Here is a 26,172-nt window from a genome sequence, read left to right as displayed (position 1 = left end):
AACGGGCAGCCCCCACCGGGGGTCGAGCCGGCCCGAGACCCCAGGCAGCAGCACGGGGAGCCCGCCTCGGACCCTGACGGCCGAGGGAAGCCGTGCCCGGGGGACCGCGACGTGGCTCTCAGCTATAAACCACAGCCGGGCAGAGGGGCCACCCTGTTTTCCTTCTCCCTGCAGCTCCCTGGGTCCTTCCCCTCTCTCCTGGATGGCGATGGCTACCTGTCCTTCCCCAACCTGTCCGAGAGCGCCCTCCTGCCCCAGAGCCTGCAGCATTACCTCCCCATCCGCTCGCCCTCCCTCGTGCCCTGCTTCCTCTTCATCTTCTTCTTCCTGCTCTCCGCCTCCTTCTCAGTGCCCTATGCCCTCACTCTCTCCTTCCCTCTGGCTCTGTGCCTCTGCTACCTGGAGCCCAAGGCGGCCTCCTTGAGTGCCTCACTAGACAGTGACCCGAATGACAGTTCAGAGGAAGAGGTGTGTACCTCGGCATAGCACACACGTCCCTGTCGTGTTCGGGGCTTCGGTCCGAAACACTTGGTAGACGGCTGCTGCGATAGTGGTCCTCCTTTCAGAGCCTCATTTACCGTCTGTGCCACTCTGTGCAGAGGTTTTGTGTGCCGGGGATGCGCCCCCCCAGCCCCGGGGTTAGGCACAACACCATGTGGATGCAGCAGGCTGAGCCCGGCCAGAAGTGTGCTGCCACCCGCCGGCTCCCGCGAGTGGGCAAGGACTCAGCCAGGAGGCCATCGGACATAAACAACCCGTTCGCTCTGTAGGAACTCAGGGTCAAGTAAAAGGCTCTGTTTAGTTACCATTCAATAAAGGAAAGGACACAGAAGACAGACAGAGTGACTTTTCAGCTAGACGAGGTGAGGTACCAAAACGCGTCCTGATGCAGTGATGCTCTGGGCTGATACGCGGCAGGTAAAGGATGCTCCAGGTGCGGGGAAAGGGTGCCGCCCTTGAGAGTGCATCATCACCATCAGGGTGGCTTTGCAAGGTTGTAAATGCCTCTCTCTCCTCCCTGGAGGTTCTGAAATGCCCCCACAACTCTTTGACTGTCATTGCCAGGCCGTCCTTGTGACTCCTGGAGGAAAGTCCAATCCTGTGGGTGTGTTGAGTCAGAAAGATGGGCTGGAGCCGTTTAAAACACCCAGCGATGTCGGTCATTGGCAGGCAGAAACAGGAGCAGAAACAGCTGAAGTTGAAAACAGCGGTTTTCAAACACAGTCGGGGCGAGACTCATTTTAGGTTTCTATACACCATAAAATAAAAATGGGCTGAAATTGCTTGAGTGCAAGCAATGCCAGATCAGGTATTGGGAGGCAACCATGCTGTCAGGCCAGTGTGAGCCCCAGATCCACCCACGTGAGGACAGTCTGGTGGATGAGCCTCAGGCTGGCAGCCAGGAAAGGACTTGAGCCTTCCACCTCCATCCGTGAAAGCAGGCTGACCCCCATCCCTCATCCGAGCCACTGGGGGAGGTGACGTGGTAGCTGGTGGTTTTTGCTTTTAATTGCTCCCCTTCCCACCACTGCAGGGCACGTGAACAGCCCAGCGGTTTCCCTTTGTGCAGCCTTTAATAGACGCCAGGGAAAAGCACAGAAGCTGCCAACAGGCCTCTGTCTGACACCCCTCCTCCCCCGCCCCCACCTACACCTGCCCCCGGCTCCTCCAGTAATTCTCTTCCCACAAAACAAGGGTTTTGTGGCAGGAGACAAACTCGATACACCTAGCAGTTAGAAAAAAAAAATCACAAAGTCAAAGCAGCACTTTAAAAAGGAAAGAAAGTCTATTCAGGTCTGTGCTCAGCTAGAAATGATAATTCCAGCACACCTGTGAGTGTATAGCATTGTGAGGTGTGTAAGCATCTATATATAGTTATCATGACCATTTCTTTGCAGCAGCAGGGAAAAAATGGTAATGACCTGAGAGATGTTCTAAAGAAAAGTTTAGGCTTTCAATTTGATATTGCCTAAGAGCCCTTTGCAAGGTTCTTGGATCCTATATGACTTAGCTCCAAATCTTATCTATTAGAGAACTATTTTCACACATGGAAAATATTTTAAGAGAAAAACCACTCTAAATCCTAGGCTTGAATATCTGTTTCTCATAGTAGAAGCATTATCAAGCAATGTAGGTCTAAACGTACAGTCTTTAAGAACACAATATCATCTACAAAGGCTGTTTGTACTATTAACTGGTTTCCAACCCGGACATCTATTCCTTTAGCAATGGAGTTAGTCATCCAGCTCACAGAAGGCAAAAAGATTGCCATTTTATGTTCTTCTGCATTGTTAAATAACTGAACTTTTATGTAGCCAACCACACAGATCTTGTGCCTAATCCAGGGTATACATCTTGTTGTAATCAGTGCATGAAAATTAATGTTCCACTTGGGCATGTCTGCGTTACATCAGCAAAACAAATCACAGCACTTACTCCTCGCAAGCTGGTGGCAGCGTGGCTGGCGTGTCATAAACCCTCCTTGTTCCTGCAAACCCCTGAGACCGTGAACCAGCTCTGGCCTCGGCAGCCTTCCCGGCCACCCATGACAGCCTCCTGCCACATGACCTTGTATTTGGCCATCTGTTCAGTGTCGCCTCTTAACCCCAAATGTTAAGAGCTATGTGCTCTGGTTCATGCTGAGCTAGAAAACTCAGATGTAGGTCATTCAGTTAAAAAAAAAAAAAAATCACCATTTGTTGACACGGCCTGTTTTCTTCCCTGGGCCTCAAGCACTTTGGCAGCAAAACCGGGTGACTTTGTAACATACAGTTCAGCTCTGTCACTTTCGTTTTGCAAAATCACTAATGACTGGAACGCTTTTTAAATATTTTGTCATCCTGCTTACATTTGTTGCATGTGGCCGAGGCTTCATTAGTCCCAGCCCTGCTCAAGAGTGAAATCCAGTGTAGAGAGTTGTAATCCTTTCAAACTATAGAGCTGTTGGTCATTTTTTCTTTTGTCCTTCTAGAATTTGGCTCAAATAAGGAGGGGCTGAATACTAAATCATCTACATCTCTCAAGAGATATAAGATGAACTTAGTTCACCATAATTATGTGTCAACTTGTGAGGAATTTTTTGATGATGCCAAAAAAAGGAGATGGATTAAATCTGGAGGAAAAGATTGATCACCTGATTTAACATTTTAAATTGTGTAAACACATCATATGATAGTCCATGGTGCACCATACATTTTGCAGTTTTACTTAGTCACGCTCAGTTGCTCAGTCTGTCCAGCTCTTTGCAACCCCATGGACCGTAGCCCGCCAGGCTCCTCTGTCCATGGGATTCTCCAGGCAAGAATAGTGGAGTGGGTTGCCATTTCCTTCTCCAAACAGTTGCTGTAAAAGTTGCTTATTCAGCCTTTATGACTTCAGTTTATTGATCAGGCACTGTGTTTGTTGAATGACTGACTGACTAGGTTCTAAGGAATTTAAGGGAGCTTAGATGTGACCTAAGCTACTATTTATTTGTGTATACCTCGGAAAAATAATAGCAATAATTGGGAAATGTTGGGTTGGCCAAAATGTTTGTTCAGATTTTTCCATAACTCAAGTGAACCTTTTGGCCAACCCAGTATTATATTCACATTAATATTTATAATTTTATAGGCACTTTTAGCTCTGAGTCTGTCAGGTAGTGTATAAAGACTTAGTATCAATTACCTTATACAGTTAGGGCTATTAATTTCCCCATTTTCCAAGAAGGAAATGGGAATTCAAATGTGAAGCACTCCCCTCGTGCCACAGAGTTAAATAGCAAGAATTAGAGCTGGTATCATTCTGACATGAGACCCTTCCCTCTTATTATCAACCGTGGCAGTAATTCCAGTGCCAAGATGCTTGGAACGCTGCTGAAGTGAATTCTAAAGCCATAGGGGAAGTAACATAAGTGGGAAAAGAAATAATTTCAAGAACCTTTGAGGCCTTTGGCACAACTAGTTAGCCCTCTGAACCAAGTCCTTACTTGTTTTCGAAAGCCTAAGCTTTCCTTGAGTTGTTCTGTACCTTTCAACAGCAACCTGCCTCTGTCTTCCTAAATCAAACCGGCCTTGCCCTAGACTGTCGGTTGGTGAAGCCATGCTAATGCACCAGCAGGGATCACCTGATAAGAAAATGAATAGCCACCCCCCTGCCAGGTGTTGCCAAGATGGTTGGGTCATGACAGCTCTCAGTGTGGTTTCTTTACCAACCTATTGGAAAGGGTTTCCTGCCCCGCTTAGGCACGGGAGCAGGTTGCCAGGATGGAGACTCAGGAGCACAGGGCAAGCATGAGCGACAGCTCCTTTTCTTTCAGGAATATAGGAAATGAAAGCTTGGGAGCAGGTCAAAAAGTCAAGGCGGCCAAAAGTTGTGTCAACTTAACCGTGTCCCAGCCCTCCCTCTTGATAACCCATGTTCTTTGCAGTGAAAGATCTAAGAGGCAGATTCACAGCCTTCGAACCCCGAGTTTTGATGGTCGTTTACAAATTATTAATCACACAGCTTCATTCAAGGGAATTTTAATAGTTGCTAATCGCGAAGGGAAAGTCAGTTGATATTATGTAAGACGTTTAGGTCTCTGTTTCAATGGCCGTGGCTCTTCTCTCCTCCGGAAAAAAAAAAATTAAAAGTGTTTGTTCTAAACCGTAAACGTCTGTAAGACAGATGAAAAATCAGTCCTGAAATTCCTATTGTAATTCTCCCGTGAAAACCTGGGCTCTGTAAAATGCTGTGCTTTGTTTTATTCGTTTCCAACTAAATGTCTCTCTCCCTCCCTCTCTCCTTATTTTTCATTATTTGCTTCATTTGAATGTTTATTTTGGAATAAGATATCAAATTCCATACCTTTATATACCTCTTTCTATTGGAGGGTGGGGCAAAATAAATAATATATCGTCTTTAAAATATCTAGTTAGCAATGCTGCTTGAGAGTTAAAGTTACACTTTTCATTTGTGACACATAGACCGGAGTCACTGGCATGGGCTTTTTATAATTAAAAGGTAATACAGACAGCCTGATGGTCTTAGATGGATGCAAATTGTCAAAATGATATAAAAAATGAGGGGCCGAAAGTCCAGTGACTATTATAGTAGCTTTTTATTTAAACATACATGTTTATTTACCTTTCAAATGTGACCCATTACACTAGAATTTTTTTAAATTATATAAACTGCAATTGTATTTGCATTGAACGTTTTTAGATCTTTCCTGGGCTTTCTGTTAAAAGGGCGGGAGAATGCCACGGCAGCAGACACGGCACCCTGGCTAACGCACGTCCTGCGGTTCAGGCAGGCTGTGTGCCCCTGGTCTCCCTCTGAGTGTCTCTGCTGATGGGACCTGGCTCTGGCCTTCCTTTGGTTTTTGTTTGCACCTGTGTTCTTGTGGGAAGGTAGTGCGATTTTACAGGGCACAGGGAAAGGGACTGGGCTCTCGGACCCGGGCATGCCCGCTTTGACCAGATGATTTGTTTTCTCTTCCTGCCTTCCTCCTGGAACCTGGTCACCTCTGCCATCCACAGACGGACAGTGAGCGCACAGACACGGCAGCTGACGGGGAAACCACCGCCACTGAGGTTGGTGCTATAACCGAGGGGCTCGGCCAGTTGCCTTATGAATGTGCTCTGAGGGCCAGCTCAGTGTTTATTTAGCAGCTTGCATTTAGCATATTGGCATTTAGAGTGGAGAGAAATGCTACCTTTAATAATAAGAGTTAAAAATATTCTGCTGCCTAGACCGCTGGTTCCCAAACTCTGGCCTGCATCAGAGTCACCTGGAGTTTTCTCCAGGTGAAGGTCTGGGGTAGGCTTGAGAATTTACATTTCTAACAAATTCCCAGGTGACAGTGACTCTGTCAGTTGTGGGGTCACATTTTGAGAACTCTTGGCTAAACTGATAATACATTTTAAAAAATGTATTCCCTTAACCCGAAAGTTTATGTATGATAGCCATAATGGGAGGGGAAGTCATGGGGGGAGGGTCACAATTAATTTAAGTAGCTTGTTGACTGAATACAAATACATTTTAGAATTCCAAGTGGTCAGAATGCTTATTAAAATTATAATACCTCTCTTAACTCATTTTTTTGGCTGGATATAGTCTACGTTACTCAAAAGAAATGAATTCTCCAAGGAAGAGAAAATTAGCAAATTACTGTTAGTACTTTATGGGAAAAAAAGAAAAATTATCACATTGACCAGTGATAGGAGAGAAACTGTGCTACTATTTAACTTTATTAATTTTTAGGGTTCATTAAATATTTATATGGCTTGTTGTTTTTTAAATCTTCTCTACCAGCAACTAATTAAAATATTTGTAAAAACAATATTTATCTATAGTAATGGCAATCAAGATGTTCATTTCCTAAAGTGCTAACAGAATTTATTTTTTACTCTGCTATAGTGTTTATATTAGGTTGTTTTTTGCATTATCCAATCATAATATTTTCTAGTTAGGTATTTAGGAAGAACTAAAAAGATTATAAGTAGTATTTACACATCATTTCATTGAAAATATGTTCAGGAAAACATTTCAAAGTGGAGTTTAATTGTTTTTTCCCTTTGGAAATGCCAGAGTTCAATTCAAAGCTAGGAAGTCATTATTTTTTAATTTAAAGATAATACTGGAACATTATTAGCCAGTTTCTTTTAGGCAGTCACACATAAACTGATTACAGTGTAATCATTTTCTATGCCAAATGTCCCAATTGCATCTTAATTTTGTTAGAATTAGTTACAGGTAGCTACTGATATATTCAACAAATTTCATTGTAACCCTAACATATGCTATAAATGAAAAATATTTTAGTAATACTACTTTAAATTTCTCTAGCAGTTTAAAATTTGTTTGTATTGATTTGAAGCATGCAAGTGAAGACATGTAACATAGATAGATTACGCATTTAAAAAATAAAACGAAGAGCTATGAATCCACCACCATTGTAGAGTCAGCATGCCATCAGCCCTCTAACACTTTTTGTAAATACTTCCTCTTCTTTTTTCTGGAGCTGGTTGTAACAGTAGTGCAGAGTGGGGCGCTCAGGTTAGACAGTCTGGTTCCCATTGAAACCCGGACAGACTCACCTTGGAGGCAGCCTGCTCCCGTATCACCCGCTTCTCACCCGTAATTTCACTCTGGACCTCCTCTTATGGTTGATTTTGGACTTGAGGGTAGTTTGTTTATTTATTTATTTATTTTAACTTTCTTAGTTACCCAGTATCAGCCCTCTCCTCTTCCTAAATTTGTTTCAAAGTACATGGGCTCAACAAATTCAAGGTTTAAAGAAATTTTTTAACGTGAGAACCTTTGTGTTAAGTTCTCTGTGCCTGACTTCTCTAGTCTACAAATTGGGGATCATAGTAGCTAACCTCATAGGATTATTTTGAAAATTGACTCAGAGAGAGCACTCCTCATTGCGTATTCATAGCCGTTTGATGAATCTTAATTTTGATGTGGCCCCTCACACTTCCTGAACCGTTGCTAATGTAAGGACATCCTGACAAGTCCTAGCTGTCACCTCCCACGCAGGGTGTATGCTTGTCATACTTGGACGTCTCCAAGTGAAGCATCCAAGAGCCACCAAGCACGAAGTCTTTTGCTTTCATCATCTTATTAAGCTTTGTAATTTGTGTGTGAGAACACTGTGGTTCACATATAAGAAAGAAATGTCCTCTAATATAAGCGCAAACAAGTGTCCCCGTGTAGCTGGCTTATCTAGACCCCGTCCTTCGATCTCAGAGTCAATGGCATGGTAAGACTTTTATCTCCCGCTCTTTCTTGATGCTGGCAGTCGGACCAGGAGGAAGATGCAGAGCTCAAGGCACAGGTAGAAAACTCAAAATGGAACAAAAGCCAAAAAAAAAAAAAAAGCAGCGTGTGATAAGTCACTGTTGGTCTCCAGTGTTCAGATCTTCCAGCATGCTCCGTGGCGGTGACTGTGTGTTGCTGCCGTGCGCAGGGTGGCACTTGTTTTCGTGACTTATCATGTCCCTTACCTTTCCTTTCTTTTCCCCTTTTTTCAGAATAGTCTGATTAAGCGAATAAAGGGTGAAAATGTGTATGTCAAACATAGTAATCTTATGTTAGAGGTTGGTATTGGTATATACCAGTGCATGCTCGTGTGTGTGGGTTCTCCTCCAGGGGCACACCTGTGGGCTCGTACCATGATGCATGAAGGGCGTGTTCTCACCTGTGACTACGTGCAGTTGACTTCTCTGCTTCCTTTGATTCTTTCCTGTCTCCCCAGATGTAGATCCCCTTTCCTGTGTGTGTATTTATTTTAATTCTCTGGTCCCATGTGAATTACACTCTTTACAGTTGACCTTTGAAACTTTTGATTTTTATGCTTGCGTGATGTAGATTTTGTTTTCCCTCGCTTTTCCTTGGAAATATCACATTTTCACCGAGTGTTTGTGGTAGTGTCATGAACCCTGATCAGAATTTTTTTTTTATTTTGACTACTAATGAGATAACGACTTTACTTTTAAAAAGAGAGCGAGCACGTGCAGGAAGGAAATCAAATGTAAAACATTGACTGTTGGATTCTCTATATTCTGAATATAGGAGCTAGATAAAACCCAAGACGACCTGATGAAACATCAGACCAATATTAGTGAGCTGAAAAGAACCTTTTTAGAAACCTCCACAGACACTGCCATCACGAACGAGTGGGAAAAGAGGCTTTCCACCTCCCCCGTGCGACTAGCTGCCCGGCAGGAGGACGCGCCCATGATCGAGCCACTAGTACCCGAAGAGGTCGGTATTCAGGCATCAGGTTGCACTCGTCTTCTGTTCACTAGCGTCGCTCCTCTACAGGGTCTTTAGGGAAGGGATCTGGAAGACTTCTGAGTATAGAATCTCACCCCTTGTCTGTGTATAACCTATAAAATGATTGGGTGGCCAAGGAGTGAGTGATCACATCCCATGGTGCCTTGGAATGACCAAGGACACTCTTGTGCAGGGCTGCTTATTCTAGATTTCACGGCTGAGAGACTGACCTATTGTATGAATGAACTAACTGTCACTTTTTCTGAATGTACTTCCGCTGCCTGAAGAAATGCCTTGAAGGCTCATACATACTTCTCATCACTTGCAAGATGAGGCCTATTGAGATGGTCTAATGTTTGACTGAACATTGTTCTGGAGTTGATAACATTTCAGGACATATTTTCCTCTGAGAATACTATACCAGGCTTTTACTGGTATTTGATTTTTATTTATAATATATATATACATATAGTTTTTTAGAAACTGGTTCTTTTAACTGACTTATATATAAACATTTATATTATGATTTATAATCAGTTTTGATTTTTAAGAGGGAAAGTAAAGGCCAGATTTTTGTTTATAACATATATATAGTTTTTAAAAACTGGTTATTTTAACTGATTTATATATATAAACATTTATATTATGATTTATAATCAGTTTTTATTTTATTTTTAAGAGGAAAAGTAAACACCAGAGGTCTTTTTGAGTAAGAGCTTTCCACATAGAACGAATACTCTCTTTAAATATTCAGCGAGAGGATTCAGCTGGTGTGACTTCAAGGCTCCCCTGGTGTAGGACCCACATTGGTGGTGGTACTAATCTGACCGTAGACTATTACGTATCATCTTTCTTTATCTGTCTGTCAAAAGAAGTCATTTTAAAAGTCAGCTTCTTTCTAGCATCACGTTGATTAACTTTTTTTCTTACCAAGATTCCTTTCTTGAAAGACATTTGTCCAGGAAGATGGGATAGAACAGAATAAAATTAAAACTTAGGCCTTTATGGGAGAAAACTCCTTTTTAAGCAGGAGTCTATATGTGTTCTTGCCTGGAGAATCCCAGGGACGGCAGAGCCTGGTGGGCTGCCATCTATGGGGTCGCACAGAGTCGGACACGACTGAAGTGCCTTGGCAGCAGCGGCGGCAGCAACAGCTATATGCAATGCTTAGATATTAGTCATTTTCTAAACTTCCTTTGAAAGCCGTTTATCTAAAGTGACCACAATCATGACTTGCTTGACAGTTCCAGTCCCACTTTTTAAAAAATGACAAGATGTATCTCCATTTCAATCATTTTGAAAAAGGCCTTTTTATGCAGAATAAATGAAAAGTCCGATGACCGAAATATTCTTGTACCATTGATGGTGGTGGTGGTTTAGTCGCTAAGTCATGTCCGACTCTTGCAACCCCATGGACTATAGCCCGCTAGGTTCTTCTGTCCCTGGGATTTTCCAGGCAAGAATACTGGAGTGGATTGCCATCTCCTTCTCTGGGGGATCTTCCCGACCCAGAAATTGAGCCCAGGTCTCCTGCATTGCAAGTTTCATTCAGATAGTCTAGAGTTTCACAACAAAAAATTTTCAGATTTTCCAAAATATTGTAGTTCCTGCATTAAGACTGCCATTCATGAGTTATGGTCAGATTAGTTTTACCATCATTGGTCAAGTTTGATTTACCCTATTTCTTTCTTGTTATTAATTTTATGTTTTTTTGAATTGGAGGATAATTGCTTTGTAATGTTGCATTGGTTTCTGCCGTACAACAGTGTGAATCAGCCATGAGGATACACATGGCCCCTCCCTTCTGAACCTCCCGCCCACACCCTACCCCATCCCACACTCTAGGCTCTCACAGAGCACCAGGCGCTCTCTGCGTTATATAGTAGCTTCCCACTAGCTATTCTACTAGCTTACCCTATTTCTATAAGGGCTGGAAATAAGGAAGGACACATTGGCTCTGAAGATGACAGATACAGGATTAAGTTACAAAAGCACAAAATAAATTGCCACTGAAAAAGCCAAGCTTCTCTTCCTCTGCTATCACTTAAGGACTTGGGAGGTAGCAGGCTCTCTGAGTGGAGGTTCAGGTAGTTTGCTTGGAAAAGTTAGAGTGGTGATAATAAACCAGGGACTGTAGAAGTCTAGGCCATTAGACTTGTAAAAGAAATTTTTCTCACTTATTAAATCCTCTAATTCTTAGAGAATAACATTGATGATCCCAGTCGTGTCCAACTCTTTGCAACCCCATGGGCTATATATAGCCCACCAGGTTCCTCTGTCCATGGGATTCTCCAGGCAAGAATACTGGAATGGGTTGACATTCCCTTCTCCAGGGGATCTTCCTGACCCAGGGATCAAACCCAGATCTCCTGCATTGCTGGCAGATTCTTTACCGCCTGAGCTACCAGGGAAGCCCATTGATGAATCCAAAGAATGTTAATGACTTGAAGAAGTGATGGTTTGAAATACTAAACTTAACATGGAAACAGCTGCCATGTCCTTGTTGATGCAGAGAAACTGCAATAGACCTAAGAAAGGATTTTTTTTTTTTACAAAAGGATTAAAGGAGGAAAGACGTCCTCTGCAGAAGAGCAAGGACTTGGGTTCCGTAGCCCAGGCATCAGCAGCTGACTTAGTAACTGCATTCAAGTATCTGTTGAGCAATTATGCAGATGGTGTACCTCAGGGCTTCTCTACCACCCAGAAGGGAAAACACTATAGGAAGACTTGCTGGATGTAAAGAAGAGCTTCTTAAAAACAAGGGTTATCAACTCTGTTATCAAAGGGGCTCTGAAAAAGCAGCTCTAAGTGGCCTCAAGCCCCAGAAGAGTGGTCCTTCCTGGGCTGGGCAGTCAGGACTGTGCCCACTTCCCTCGCCTTGGGGGCTTCCATCTGACATTCCTCCCCAGGAGGATGACACCCAGTTTCCACTCATTTGAGGGCCGTGTAGACAGCCCTAAGAATAACCCTGCAAGTTCTTATCCTTCAAATTTTTCTTCATTTCTGTATTCAAACTTAACATGGCTTTCATTATTGGTTGTGTGAAAAGCACAAAAGATAATTGTGTCCTCCCAGCCAGCTAGGCATATGCAAAGTATATTTGTTTAAAAGCACATAAACAGAAGATATTCATCTTAGAGGCAAGATATTTTTCTAGATAAATTACTCATTTGATCTTACCCATTCATTTAATGTATCTCACTTTAAATTAATTAAACAGTAATTTGCCAGTTTTAGAAAGAGGTCTAATTATTTCTAAAAGAAGGTATTTAACTTTATTTTTTTAAGTGACATCTGAAAGTAATATTATTTGTGTCAGAAGGGTATTGGTACTTTGATTTAGTGACCCTAAGCTTAGTTGGATTTTTTTTTGTCAATCTCAGTGATATAAGTGTTGTTTTGGGAAAATAATATAATGACCCCTGATTTTTAATGAACCATCTTTTTTCCTTTATCTATGGTGGTCAAACCCTAAGTAAATCTATTTTGCTACCAATTTATGAACAATTAAGAAAATTAGGAGTTGGAAATATAATAAGCTAGTAATGGGATCATATTCTTAGAATATAATGTATGTTTAATGTAAAGTGTGAATTTCATTACCAGTTGTTTCACATTTCAAATGTTTGAGTTCATAGCACCCGAGGCCACGATGCCCCAAAGAAGCAAATGATAGCAAATCCTCCTGAACTTTGTAAAACAGACAAACCTGCACATAGAGCCCATGGAATGGAGGGTAGATGGATGAGATGTGAAGGGTGTCGGGTACATCTTCTGTCCACAGATATGTCCCATGGCAGCCTTTTTGTGATGCAGTCATAGGCCTAGTCCATATCAGGGGAATAGTGAAAGTGTTAGTGGCTCAGTTGGGTCTGACTCTTTGCAACCCCATGGACTGTAGCCCAGCAGGTTCCTCTGTCCGTGAAATTTTCCAGGCAAGAATACTGGAGTGGGTTGCCATTTCCTTCTCCAGGGGATCTGCCCGATCCAGGGATTGAACTCTGGTCTCCCACATTGTAGGTGGATTCTTTACCGTCTGAGCCACCAGGGGAATATTCTTTCGTGGTTATTTGAATACTGAGAATTTCCGTATTCTCTAACCACAATGCAATACAGGTTAGCACTTACACATTGCCAGTGCTGTCCCCTTTTGTAAGTTGACAGGCAGTTTTACTGGTATATAAGCTTAGCACAATCATCCCTCCCTATTCATGGATTCCAGATTGTGCACATTCACGTACTCACTGAAATTTATTGTGATCCTAAAATACTAAACATTTTCATGATAATTTGCAGATTTGTCCCCTTTTTTAAGGTGACAGGCAGTTTTACTGGTATATAAGCTTAGCACAATCATCCCTCCCTATTCATGGATTCCAGATTGTGCACATTCACGTACTCACTGAAATTTATTGTGATCCTAAAATAAACATTTTCATGATAATTTGCAGACAGGTGCAAAGTGGTAAAAAAATAGTTACTCAAGGCATTCCCAGATAAGGTTGAACAGGTAGCAAGTTTCAGGTCTCATACTGTAAGCAGGTGTCCTTTTCACAGCCTGTTGAGTGCCCTGTTGTTGCTTTTTTGTGTTCTTGTTGGTGATTTTCACTGTCTAAAATGACCTCCAGGCATAGCACTAAAGCGCTCTCTAGTTCCCGAGTACAGGGAGGCTGTGATGTGCCCTATAGGAAAACATGTGTGTCAGGTAAGCTTTGTCCAGGATTAAGTTACAGTGCTGCTGACTGTGAGTTCGATGTTAATGGATCAATAATATATATTAAAGAAGTGGTCTTTAAACAGAAACACACATAAAACAAGGTTATGCATTGATCAGTTGATGAAAATTTCATGACCAGAGGCACCCAGGAACCTGACCCTGTCTTTCCTCTAGGAGCCATGGCTCAGCATTCACTAATTACGTGCTCATTGATTGGGTATTCACTAGACCAGTATTCACGGATTCAGTGTTCACGACAACTTTGTAGACCATAATTGTCATGAATACCTAGAATCAACTCTCTTTATGCATTTTTCTGCTTTCTTGTCCAGGTTTACCTTTGCTATTCAGGTCTCAGATGGCCCTTAAATTGCCCCCCCCCCAAAATAAATGCATTCACCATGGATCATCTATAAATGCTAGAGAGAATCATCTTTATTCTCTGAATCTGACTTCTGTGACTTTCCATTTAGACCTTGGGGTGCAACTCTGGATGCATATTCCAATCACCTACAAGACTTTTAAACTACTGATACCTGGGTTCTGCATCAGAGTCTGATTTAATTAGAGGTGCACCTCACACATTACCCTTATTTAAAAGCTCTCCACATAATTGTAATGCACAACCAATTTTGAGAACCCCCAACCCAAGCAGAAATGAAAGTCACAGCTCCATAGAGACCCTTATGAGCGAGTAACAGCTCTGTGAATTTTGCAGGCCACTGTAGGGCCTTGTGTCCCAATTATGACACAGACATGAATGTTTAAGTAACTAAATGAAATAGAATGTGCATCTGACTCTGTCTTAAAAGTGAAGTCGCTCAGTTGTGTTCGACTCTTTGAGACCCCATGGACTATAGCCCACCTGGCTCCTCCATCCATGGGATTTTCCAGGCAAGAGTACTGGAGTGGGTTACCATTTCCCTCTCCAGGGGATCTTTCCTACCCAAGGATCAAACCCTGGTCTCCCGCATTGCAGGCAGACTCTGTTTTAACCCCTAGTAAATGTCTTGATCATCAGCTTTTCTTTATCAATACATCTTCACTTCTCTTTAGTCAAACTCACTGGGTTGGAGTTGATCATACATAGGATTAATGGTAGCATTTGTCCCCTCATGTTACCCTTTTCTGTTATAGGGTATGCACAGTTCTGAATGCAGACCATGTGGACGTTTTTAATTATAGACACAGAAGTTTTTAAAATTTAGTTGATGTCAGATAACAGGATATGCTGAAAACCACTGTTTTCCTGCTGCTGGGTCTTTTTTTTTAAGCTTTCATCCTAGGAAAAACATTTAACTCAGTGATTATAATTAGAAGCCTAGTCTTGGTATTCTGCAAAGTACCTATAATTTCAACCTTTCCTTCCTGTTTCTTATTTCTTTTGGAAAAAGAGGCTCTGATTGAAAGTTTAAAGCATAAATCCACATTTAATGATTCCACAGGGTACATTTTTTCTCTTCCAATATCTTTCTCCAAAATGGGGCAGGACAGGAATTTTTTTTCCCCTTCAAAATGTCTTCTTTGTTCCTTATTTAAAAGGAGCGTCTGAGAGCAGTGCTATCAGAATCTGTCAGCAGGCCCTTCTGGAGAACATTCCAGATGCTCCTCTATAACCTCTTGCAGGAAAATGATTAGAGTACTGAAAGCTTTGTAAACACATACATAGGAATTTTAAATACCTCTGATAAAATTATACTCCTTAACAAACAGCAAGTTTTATTTTCAAAGTTCCATTCATCTAGATACTTTGAACTCTGTTATTATTTTTAAATTGCTTTACCCAAATGTCCTTTCTGTCACTATTCTGTGGAGTTTTATTAGCTACCGAGCCTGTGCAGAGAGACAGGCTCAGTAATTAATGTATTGTCCCTTGAATTATGCCTTTTTAATACTAAAGAAAGAAATAAAAATAGACAAAAGGAAAACACCTATTTTAACGTAGCATATGTAATGTTTTTCTTAAGTTTATATGTTAAAGACAAGTACGATTTGAAATACTTAATTCTTCACCAAGATATTCTGAAGCTAACTTTTCAGAATTACTCACCATGTTATAGAAGTTCAAAAAAGCTATAATCTTGAGTATATTTTGTGTTTATTTGTAGAATAAAGACCTCAAGCTAGGCTGGGTTTTTCAGATTAGTAGGTAATACAGTGATCCGTGTGTATTTCCTTCCTCTGCATCAGGCAGCTCTTGATGCAGAGTATGATCAAGAATTTGTCCGAAATGGAAGGGAGGATTTATTCCTAACTTTTTTTTTTAATCTTAGCGTTTTCATTTGAATACTCATTTCCACAGTATTGCAGATGACAGCCATATAAACACTTATTGAGACTCCAGGAAGTCCTTTATTCCACTCTTGCATGTTCTGTGTTTGTAGAAATGAGAAATGTTTGAGTTCTAAAAACACCGGAGAGTCACAGAATAATCTGTTACACTTTGGAAGTAACTATTCAACTTTGAGATTAATTTTCCAAATTAACAAACAATAATTCTTCTGGAAAAGAAAAAGAATGACTATTATATGTGTAGCACAAGAAACGAGCTCTCTTCCTAACTTGCTTTTTTGGAAACTGTTTGCTTCCTCCTCTCCCACCCAACCCCCTTTATTCAAACAGACTGAAGAAGAAAGGGAGATTTCTGAAAAGGTTCTATTTTTGCAGCAAGGAAGCTCTCCATTCTTTGAGTCTCAGGTAAAAAACAAACATTAAGGAATCAGAGGGAATTGCTCTTCAGATTTCAGTGTCATTCAAATATCTTTAGTTTTTTCTTTCCTTTTAAAATTTACCTTGCTTGCCACCAAGGTAGGTATATCATTTTTGCCTAGATTCCGGGGAGGGAAAATACGGAATTTTCTTACTATTTTAGTTATCTGTTAGCCATCATTTCTTTGTGGCCTTTGCTTCTCAGTGATTATGTCTGTGTTTGGTCATTGAAGCATTATGATTATAGTTTGTAATGATATTATTGAGCCTTTTTACTGTCTCTTTCACCCATAGAGCCATGCTAATTCAGATGACCTTGATTGACTTTGAAAGTTCTGAACTTTTATTGGTTTTCCCACTAGCCCAGTGTGATACAGAAAATTCAGGAAGGAGACTCAACAATCTCTGTGGTTACCTCTCGTCAAATCATTTTCCAGAAAACTGTCCCGTCGACCCTAGAGGTTACTTTTCAATTCATTTCATTTAATCCAGCACCAGTCTGTAGATGGATCTGTAATCTTCTTTCTTAAGCCCCGCCCCCTCCAATTCTAGCTTCAGGTTTTCAGGCAAGGATAAATAAGAAAGTAAAAAACATCCGAGATCAAAATGTAAACCAAGGCACTCGCCTCCCTGCTCCTGGTTTGGTTTCTCTTCCCTCTGTAACCTGTTAGACTAAGTTACCTGCTAACCTCTGCATAGGCTTCCCAAATACAGAAGTTTCATAACTCCTATTTCTTCTGCCTTTTTGGAACTAACACTAAGGAAACTGGCAAACTCCTGAGACAATGAACTTTGGTTGTAAATAAGTTCGGAACAGTGTGCAGACAAGTATAGCCTATTTTTTAAGAGGCTCTGACAATGTGCTAACAGTGGGAAATAGTTCATTACCATGCCTGGAACACAGGTGCACTCAGTATTTATGGATAATAAGTGCTAGAGTGGATTCCAGCACCCATATAAGGAAATATAATTCACAAACACGGAAAATGATTTTTGCAGAAGTTTGTGGAAATGCTAGCATGTACTTTGTGAGAACAACAGATGTGAAGTGCAGTGTTCTATTTCACATGGAAAACAGTCTTTTCTGTGTCCACCTGAGTAAGGCTTAATAACTTGTACAACAACTTCAAAAAAGGTTATATAATAATCTTGAAATACAAAATGATCAGACCTTGAGTACAAGATCAGATATATTCCTTGTAAAATTTACCACTAAAGTATTTCAAGAAGTCTGAAATTGCAGGTCTACAATAGACCGTACTCTGAGTTGAAGGCTAGAGTTAATACATTTCAGATGAGAAGAGATTGCAGCGTAATTAATAGATCACAACCCCTGCCCTGGACACTCACCTCCCAGACCCAAGTGTAGCTCTCATCTAGATTGCCTTTTTTAAAGGATTCTTATTTTAGAAATGAAATACCATCAGAATTTCTAATTTAGCTTTTATATTTCAAATATAGGGCACAGAGGATTGGGTTATTGTAGACAAAGTGCCCACTGAGGTAGCTGATGGTGATTCGAAAAAGACTGTGACGTACAAGGTGGTGACCTTGAGCAGTAGAACTGGTGACATCCCCGCCGACCTCTTAGGATCAAGCACCATGGAAGTGCAGAGCTTTGAAGACTTGGCCCAAGAAATGCACTTGAAGGAAGAGAACAAGCAGAAGATATACACACTCGGAAAGTCCTACGACACCGTGTCCGGAAAAATTGTCACGATGACCGGAAGAGGCAGAGAAGGCGAGAAGGTGGTGTCGCCCTCCACTGTGGAGCGGGGACTGGCCGAGTCCATAAAGACCCCCCTCGTCCTGGCCGAGTTCGAGGTCCTGGGAGCTGTAGCCGAGGACAGGGCCAGGAGGGGGGCCGAGGTCCACACCCCGAAGAGGAGGCTGTCAGAGTCGCTGGCCCCCATCAAGGAAGCCGAGTCCCGACGGCAGAGCCCGGAGGACGATGCTGTGGGGAAAGCCCAGGTGCCCGGGAGGGATGCTGGCCTGGAGGGCCCGCGACTGGGCCGAGCGGAGCCCGAGGCCGAGGCCTTGAAGGTGGGGCCCTTTGGTCCCCGCAGGAAGAGCCTGTCTGAGTGGAGGTACTCGCAGGAACCGGCTGTCACCGTCGCCACTGCCCGTTATGTCGTCACCAAGTCGGCCGCGTCCCGAGTCGTGGTAACCGGGGCCGCCTTTGGGCCGCCGTTTCCGATTCCAGCATGACTGTTTGCAGAGGCAGCCCTTCCACCCCAGCCTTTCCGTTTCTCTGGCTGTTTGGCTTATGTTGAGAGCCGCCAACCCGAGCTTTTTGGTTGTTTTCATGGTTAAAGTCACCACGCGGTCCGACGTGCGCCTTGAGACACCTGCCGTTTTATTTCAGCTCTTGTCCCCGAGGTGGGGTGGTGCTGCCGGCCTTGCGGGGCCAGGAAAGGATCCGCTTCACCCAGCACCGCCCCAACCCAGGAACTCTCTCCGCTTTCCCGAACCAGGGCCCCTGCTCACCCCGATGACTGGCTGTTTTGAGTTCCCCTCCCTTTCTGTAGCTCCCGCCATCCCTCACCCTGGGTCCCACGCCCACCATTGTGTCTCACCGGCTGTGAATGTGTACATGCCCACGTGTGTCCCGACCACTGTGCCTGACTCTCCATTTCTCTGTTCACTCAGACCAAACAGACTTCTGGCGAAAAGCTCATGGACGGCTCAGAAATCCTCAGCTTATTAGAGTCCGCGAGAAAACCGACAGAGTTCATAGGCGCGGTCACTTCCACTTCTCAAAGCTGGGTGCAGGTGGCCGTTTGTTTCCATGCCCCATGTCTCTGCTCTGCCTTTTTGCCTTTTTTTTAATGCCTTTTTGATGTGTGTGTGTGTGTGTTTTCTATCCAGGTGGCTTTGCCTTAAATACCTGAGAGGGTCTTCACTTCCACCCCTCTGTGCCTGCCCCATATATACATCACATATCTTCAGTTCCATTACAAGAACATACTTCAGATGTTCAGAAAGTAATCTTGCTGACACATTTTAACAGCATTTAATTTTTAAAGCATCTTATGTCGTCTGTTAGGTCTGAAGAAGCCGCCGAGACCGATAAGCATGTGCTCCAGTGCTTTCATTTTGTTTTGATTTTTAAACTGCATTTTATATCACGCTCTGTTTATTTTGCAACATCCTAGAGGAACAGCACAAGTTTGAGTGTGTGTGTCGGGGTATCAAAGATTCTGGTAGGGGGAATGAAAGTTAAATTATATTTTCTGTAAGTGCTGCTGGGTATAAGCACAGGTACCCCAGTGAGTAGCTTCTTTTGTTTTTTTGCCTTTTGACCTTTGCTTGGTGGAAAGTCATGCTGACGCCACAATTTTTTTTTTCCCATGCAGAAAACAGAAGCTAAGACAGAGTCCAGTGATATAGAGACGGAAACAGCCCAGCAACCCCAGCCACCTAGTGTGGAGAAGGTTGTGCAGGAAACGGTGTTGGTGGAGGAGAGACATGTGATGAATGTGCATGCGAGCGGGGATGCTTGTTACGCAGCTGGAGATGACGCGGACACTGCAACCCAGGCAGCACCTGCTGATGCTTCTGGTGCAAAAGGGAAGGAGGGCTCAGCTCTTACTGACGGGGCAAAGCAGGAGAAAGGGGAGGTGGCCGATAAAGTTGTTGTGGAGCAGGACGAAATGGCCACTGCTTCCTGTGAGCCAGAGGAGGAGCAGAGTGCAGCCGTCCACGTTTCAGAAACTTTGGAACAAAAACCTCATTTTGAGGTAACTAATAGTTACTATTCCTTGTAGCACTAAAGTTAAGTCCCTAAAATTTAGTGAAGTGTAAAGGCGGGGCTACGTGTTCATAATTTTCTAACTTTGCCAAGAGCAGTTTGTTTCTCCTCTTAACTGCCTTCTTGCCTGGCAACTGTGGGTCTCCATGCTGGTTTCCATCTTTGGGATCACATGCAAACACAGATAATGATGATTAATAATCTGCAGTTCTAGGAAATGGTTCTTACTCTTGTAATTACTGTAATTGGCGATAAACCTGGGAGATGCATGGCCAGCCAAGACAGTAGAAAACTTGATAGATCTATTTCTGATCAGTGTACTTATCCAGGCTTGCCCAGGCACCAAGTGCTGGCATTTATTCTTTCTTTTCTTTTATTGAGATTCCAGAAGTATATGTAGGCAGGGGTGGTTCAGTGTCTTACTACTTGCTCCTTTTCTCTATGCAGTTATTTAATAAAAGGCTAATTTATGGTTTTTAGTCTGTTAAAATTAGTTCTTGAGATAGAAGAGAGGGAATATAAAAATGTGGATGTTTTTTCAGTTTCCTTCAAAATGTTTTCCTTTACCTGGAACATTCCATATGAATTCTGGGAGACTCACATATACCTGTCGTGTGCCTCATTCCCCAACTTACCCCCATGTAATACATAAGCATTTATTTCATACTAACCTGTGCTTATAGATCCACCAAGAGGGGAGGGGGAAAATGCATGTTTCTGTGCAAAATTTAAGAACCACTCTGCCTCCTTCCCATTGGTATAGTCTTCAACTGTGACGACAGAAACCATCAGCTTTGGCAGCGTTTCACCAGGAGAAGTAAAGCTAGAAATTTCTACCAAGGAAGTACCGGTAGTTCACACAGAAACAAAAACCATAACGTATGAATCATCACAGGTAAGACAATCTATGAAGCCCAGAGCCCTGGCACCTGTTTCACCCCGTGCGTGACTTCGTGCACCTACGTGTAATTAGTGAAAGTGTTACTCAGTCATGTCCGACTCTTTGCAACCCCATGGGTTGTAACCTGCTAGGTTCCTCTGTCCACGGGATTTTCCAGGCAAGAAAACTGGAGTGGGTAGTCATACCCTTCTCTGGAGACCTTCCCGACCCAGGGATTGAACCTGGGTCTCCTGCATTGCAGGCAGAATCTTTACTGTCTGAGCTACCAGGGAAGCCCTAAGTGTAATTCCATGATACTGAATCTATGAGAAGACTCAGAGGACCCAATTGTCTCTATCAAAAACAGTGCAATAATTTTAACTTTATTACTGATCACGGAAGAGCAGGTGACTTAAGCAGGTCTTCACATGTCTCAAAATGTAGATGTGAAGTGAAAGTCGCTCAGTCATGTCCGACTCTTTGCGACCCCATGGACTACAGCCCATGGAATTCTCCAGGCCAGAATACTGGAGTTGAGTAGCCTTTCCCTTCTCCAGGGGATCTTTCCAACCCAGGGATCAAACCCAGGTCTCCCCACATTGCAGGTGGATTCTTTACCAGCTGAGCCACAAGGGAAGCCCAAGAATGTTGGAGTGGGTAGCCTATCCTTTCTCCAGCAGATCTTCCCTACCCAGGAATCAAACCGGGGTCTCCTACATTGCAGGCGGATTCTTTACCAACTGAGCTATGAGGGAAGCCAAAATGTAGAAAGAGGCTCAGAAATCTTATCTCCCTCACTGTTTAGATAAGGAAAAGTCCTAGCTCTCCGAGCCCCTGCTTACACTTCTGAAGTCCTGTGTTTTGTTTGTTTGTTTTTGTTGTTTTTAACAATAGTGACCATTTAATAAGCCTATGATGTGCCACATACTCTACAAACATCCCACATAAATCTCATAAATAAGGTGATGGTGGTGGTTTTTCAGTTGCCAAGTTGTGTCCAACTCTGCAACCCCATGGACTGCAGCACACCAGGCTTCCCGGTCCTTCACTCTCCACTCTCTCCTGGAGTTTGCTCAGACTCAACGTCTGTTAAATCAGTGATGTCATCCCACCATCTCATCCTCTGTCATCCCTTCTCCTCCTGCCCTCAATCTTTCCCAGCATCAGGGTCTTTTCCAGTGCGTCAGCTCTTTGCATCAGGTGGCCAAAGTATTGGAGCTTCGGCTTCAGCATCAGTCCGTCCAGTGAATATCCAGGGTTGATTTCCTTTAGGATTGGGTGGGTAGAATTTTTTTTTTTACTTTTAATTTGGCCACCCAGCACAGCTTGTGAGATCTCAGTTCTTCTTTCAGTGATTGAATCTGGGCCACTGCAGTGAAAGCATCTAGTCCTAACTGCTAGGCCACCAGGGACCTCCCAAGAAGGATTGGCTTATATTTTTATCTTTTGAAGTCCTGGTTTTTAATGATAGTTTACAGCAGTCATGTTTGGTCCAGTCTAGAGTCAGCAGCAGCTCTCGGGACTAACAGGGAAGCACAGTGATTGTGCAGATAACTAAGTCATCACCACACCCTCAAGCAACAGAGTCCTGGAGAGGTAATGCCAACATTCAAGTGTCGTGTCTCCCGCTTGGCTTGCTTAGGTCGATCTTGGTGCTGACTTGGAGCCGGGTGTGCTCATGAGTGCGCAGACCATCACATCTGAAACCACCAGCACCACAACCACCACCCACATCACCAAAGTAAGTGGACTGGGAACAGATCCAGGGGGGTGTCCGTGCAGAACCCCCAGGTTGCCCTGCACCTGCAGGCACTTACATGAATACCAGGATGCCAGGCACTGCCTAGGAGCTCTCATGCTGCTGTGTTTCTGATGCCTCCATCCTCACCTGCCGAGTTCTGCTTAGGAGCATGCGTTCCAATGCCCTTGGTGTAGCACTCAGCTCCATTGCTAAGTGCTCCAGACGCTCCAGAAACACCAGCCAGCCAAACCCAAAGGAATCTATTCTGTCTTCACTTCTGAAATTAACAGTTGTAAATAACTGCCATAGGAGTCTGTTTCCATTTTTAAAGAATGAATGAAGCTACTTAAAGCTGAGTCAACATTTTCTACCATTTCCCCTGGTCAACAGGGCTGGTAAAGTCGTAACGCTTGTCTGTTGCTTTCAGACTGTGAAAGGAGGCATTTCAGAGACGAGGATTGAGAAGCGAATCGTCATCACTGGAGATGCGGACATTGACCATGACCAGGTATCTTGTGCGAGAGGGTGTATACCCTGAAAGGGAACCACAAGAAATAGCAGCTGGCCCTACTTTGCCCAGAGCTGTCCTCCAAGTCCAGCCTATAGTCCGAACAGTTTTCCAGATTAACTTTCCAGCACACAGTGTGTGAGCCCCTTGGCCGCCGTCGTACCCCGTTTGTGAGTTGTGTAGATAGATCTAGCTCATGAGTCTCCTCCTTGCTCTGATCATGCATGTTCCACCTCCTTTTTGTCTCTGCCCTCCTGTGATTTCCTGGGGATAGGCGCTGGCTCAGGCAATTAAAGAGGCCAAAGAGCAGCATCCTGACATGTCAGTGACCAAAGTAGTGGTCCATAAAGAGACAGAGATCAGCCCGGAGGATGGAGAAGACTGAGCCCAGGTAAGAGGCGGCTGCTGCTTCTCCAGGCTTGGCCTCGGCTGGCATGTGGCCCGGGGCTTCCCTCTCCCCCTCCCCTCACCTCCTCCTTTTCTCCTTTTGCTCTTACTGGCATCTGCAGGGCTGGGTATCAAGAGGATGGAGAATTGGTTTGTGGAGGCTGGTTTGTTTCAGATTTACAGGCTCCACACTATGGACTTCTGATGCCCCCCTGCCAGTTAGAGGATAAAGAGAAAGTAGAGTCTGCTTGCATGGTCCTGCACGTCTTCCCTTTTAAATCCGTGCTCCTCTCATTAGCCAGGTCTGAAAGGTCATGTTTGTTGGATTTCACTGGCCACGGAGCCTAATCAGCTCTAATATGGTTTTGTTCTGAGAGGTGCAATTTGTGTGTTCCAAAAACTAGGGAAATAAAATGACGCCCATTCTGATGGCAGCATTATCCCATTGTTAGCTTCCTCTTCAACTGTGTTTGGTTCTGGCCTGTTTATGCTTTTGTTTTGCTTCGTTACAATTTTAAACCAGAGCACTCACTCTCACTGTGGATGTCATCTATTTTCCTGTGTTCTTTGGGATGTTTTTTTTTTCCCCCTGAGTGTAGCAGTGTGTCTCAGGAGGAGGCAAAAATGCAGTCTTGTGGTCCTGCTTTCCTTCAGGAAATGCATGCCTTTCCAGCTGCTGTTTGGCCAGCATCGCAAGCAGATAGCATCTCCTGTGTGTGCTCAGACTTGTCATGCATACTAACCCGCCCGTGAGAACTTGATGAGCACTGAACATCCTTGGAGGGCTTTGAATGCTGAATGCAGCTCCTTGCACACTTGGTTATGTAATAAAAGTCTCTTAAATGCTCTACCTGTGTAGGAAGTTAGTTCTCCAAATTGGTTTAAGGAACCTAGATTGATAAGTGGCCTTTCTCAAAGGAAGAATATAAAAATCACTCATCATATTCAAATTAAGAAGGAAAGCAAAAAAAGAAAAAGTTCTTCCATGAGGTCAGCCACTTGGGTGATGATGAGGTTATTCTCAGAAGAAGCCTATCCATGACATACACTGGTGTTTTACAGTATTTTGTCCAGAAGAGCATTTAATAACCTTGTGAGACACTTGCCACCTGACTTCAATCTGAGGGAAACACTCATACATTTTCAAATGCGTAACTGATCAAATCTCTCTTCTGCAGGAATAACCTAGGCTGTACACGAAGCCAGTCATGCAAACCATTAGGAAAATCCAGAGTCTATATGGCGTTCCCTCTTCTAACCCACTGACTTGTATCTGCCCGTGGACAGTTTCAATCCAGAAGAAGTGACTTTGAGCATTTAATAAAGACACTGGCAGAGAGATCTTCCCATAATAAAGCAATCTGAATCAGCACCACTAAACCGATATTGCATGAAGCAACGATACAATTACAAAAAGAGCAGCATTTTTACTTTTCACACCGTGTCTCAGTTTTCAGCTCCACCTGCACGTTCATAACCAACAATAGAAACCGTGATCTCATGTAACACATAAAACAGTCCATGCCTTTCATAGCTGATGATGATTAAAGTCTAAACAAAATTGCAATTTCTTAGGTGACAAATCTTTTGTTTACAAATCAGCGAAGATCACCCTAAACTGCTAGAAACTGTCTAGGTCCACTCTGTCAGGTTTTCCCCAATTAGATGTGCCAATAACCGAGTTTATTCAGTAAACAACTTGAATCTTGTTATTTGTTTCCTCTGGTTTATTACTCTCACCCATCAACGGTAATGACTCTCCGGAAATATTTAATGCTCACAATCCTGCTTTGTGTAATCTAATTTAATTCGTTATAAGGTAGTACTGATTTTAGCATATTAATGTGATTTCTTCTGTGTCTTCCGCTTTGGTCCATGTTCAATCTGGAAAGCTTCCCAGGGTACCCTGACGAGTCCTAAATATGTAAAATGTCATTATTTTGGAAAGAAAACCTGTATTTTTGTTAGTTTACCATAATGATGAAACTTCACTCCAGGAAAACTCGTTGGGCTTCAGTTGCTTTTGTTTTCTTTCTTCATTTCTCCTTCCTTGTATTTTTTTTTTAATTAATTTTTCTTTTTTTACTTGAAAAAAGTGTTTTATTTCCAAATCTGGTCCATATTTACAATCTAGTTCAGAGCCAAGCCTTAAACTGTACAGAATTTCCACTGTAATTAAACTATTTAGCATTGAGTTATAAATAGCCTTCAAGAAGATATATTCTCCATTTCACTGTCAACTGCATCGCACAGCCCCTAGTGAATGTATGTTTCCGCATAGCAAAATAAAAATGGTCAATGCATTTAAATCTCTGCTTCTCTACGTGTAATACTTTCAGGATCAGACGCGTTTGGCCCAGAGCTAACATTTGCATGACATCAAAGGCCTCATTCATCTGAGGATAGAGAGAGCCTGTCTTTTTTCTAGGATAAAAAGTGCAGAGAGATGGTGAACAAAATACGTGTAGATAAACTTTGGGTTGTCTATGGAAGCCTGGAAAAGTACGAGTATCACAGAACCTTGGTTTCACAGTGTATGTTTTTCTGTTAGAAGGGAGGCTCTGCTGAAAACCCAGTGCTTCTGAGGGCTTTTAATTCTACCAGAGAGACACCTCTGTCTCGCATTAGCACCAGAGCGGAGCAGATGAACAGGCTGGTCTGCAGGGCCCACGTGTGTTCCCGCGGCTCATTCACATCAAGCTCCTCAAGTGCCGGGGACTAAGAATCAGACTTG

The 26,172-nt window shown here is 43.1% G+C and overlaps 1 protein-coding gene across 24 annotated transcripts in view; it reads left to right on the top strand.

Annotated features, from left to right (window-relative positions):
* EPB41L3 (erythrocyte membrane protein band 4.1 like 3) overlaps positions 1-25,747 on the top strand; it is a 225,077-nt gene extending 199,330 nt beyond the window's left edge. For 6 of the 24 annotated variants that reach the window (XM_043889000.1, XM_043888987.1, XM_043888991.1 and 3 more), the window contains 14 exons: positions 5,502-5,555; positions 7,769-7,804; positions 8,001-8,066; positions 8,542-8,733; positions 16,085-16,159; positions 16,534-16,632; positions 17,633-18,334; positions 18,821-18,943; positions 19,528-19,911; positions 20,686-20,817; positions 22,445-22,543; positions 22,971-23,051; positions 23,326-23,442; positions 24,617-25,747. In XM_043889000.1, the coding sequence (XP_043744935.1) occupies positions 5,502-5,555; positions 7,769-7,804; positions 8,001-8,066; positions 8,542-8,733; positions 16,085-16,159; positions 16,534-16,632; positions 17,633-18,334; positions 18,821-18,943; positions 19,528-19,911; positions 20,686-20,817; positions 22,445-22,543; positions 22,971-23,051; positions 23,326-23,436 (2,154 nt within the window). In that variant the 3' untranslated portion in view covers positions 23,437-23,442; positions 24,617-25,747. The remainder of the gene's footprint in view (positions 1-5,501; positions 5,556-7,768; positions 7,805-8,000; positions 8,067-8,541; positions 8,734-16,084; positions 16,160-16,533; positions 16,633-17,632; positions 18,335-18,820; positions 18,944-19,527; positions 19,912-20,685; positions 20,818-22,444; positions 22,544-22,970; positions 23,052-23,325; positions 23,443-24,616) is intronic. The other 18 variants (XM_043888998.1, XM_043888990.1, XM_043889006.1 and 15 more) reach the window with 13 other exon arrangements.
* The last annotated feature ends 425 nt before the right edge of the window (positions 25,748-26,172 follow it).

The sequence above is a fragment of the Cervus elaphus genome, chromosome 27 (assembly GCF_910594005.1).
Source record: "Cervus elaphus chromosome 27, mCerEla1.1, whole genome shotgun sequence".
Lineage (NCBI taxonomy): Eukaryota > Metazoa > Chordata > Mammalia > Artiodactyla > Cervidae > Cervus > Cervus elaphus.
The sequence above is the reverse complement of the archived record's forward strand: the minus strand, read 5'-3'. Positions and strand labels throughout refer to the sequence as shown.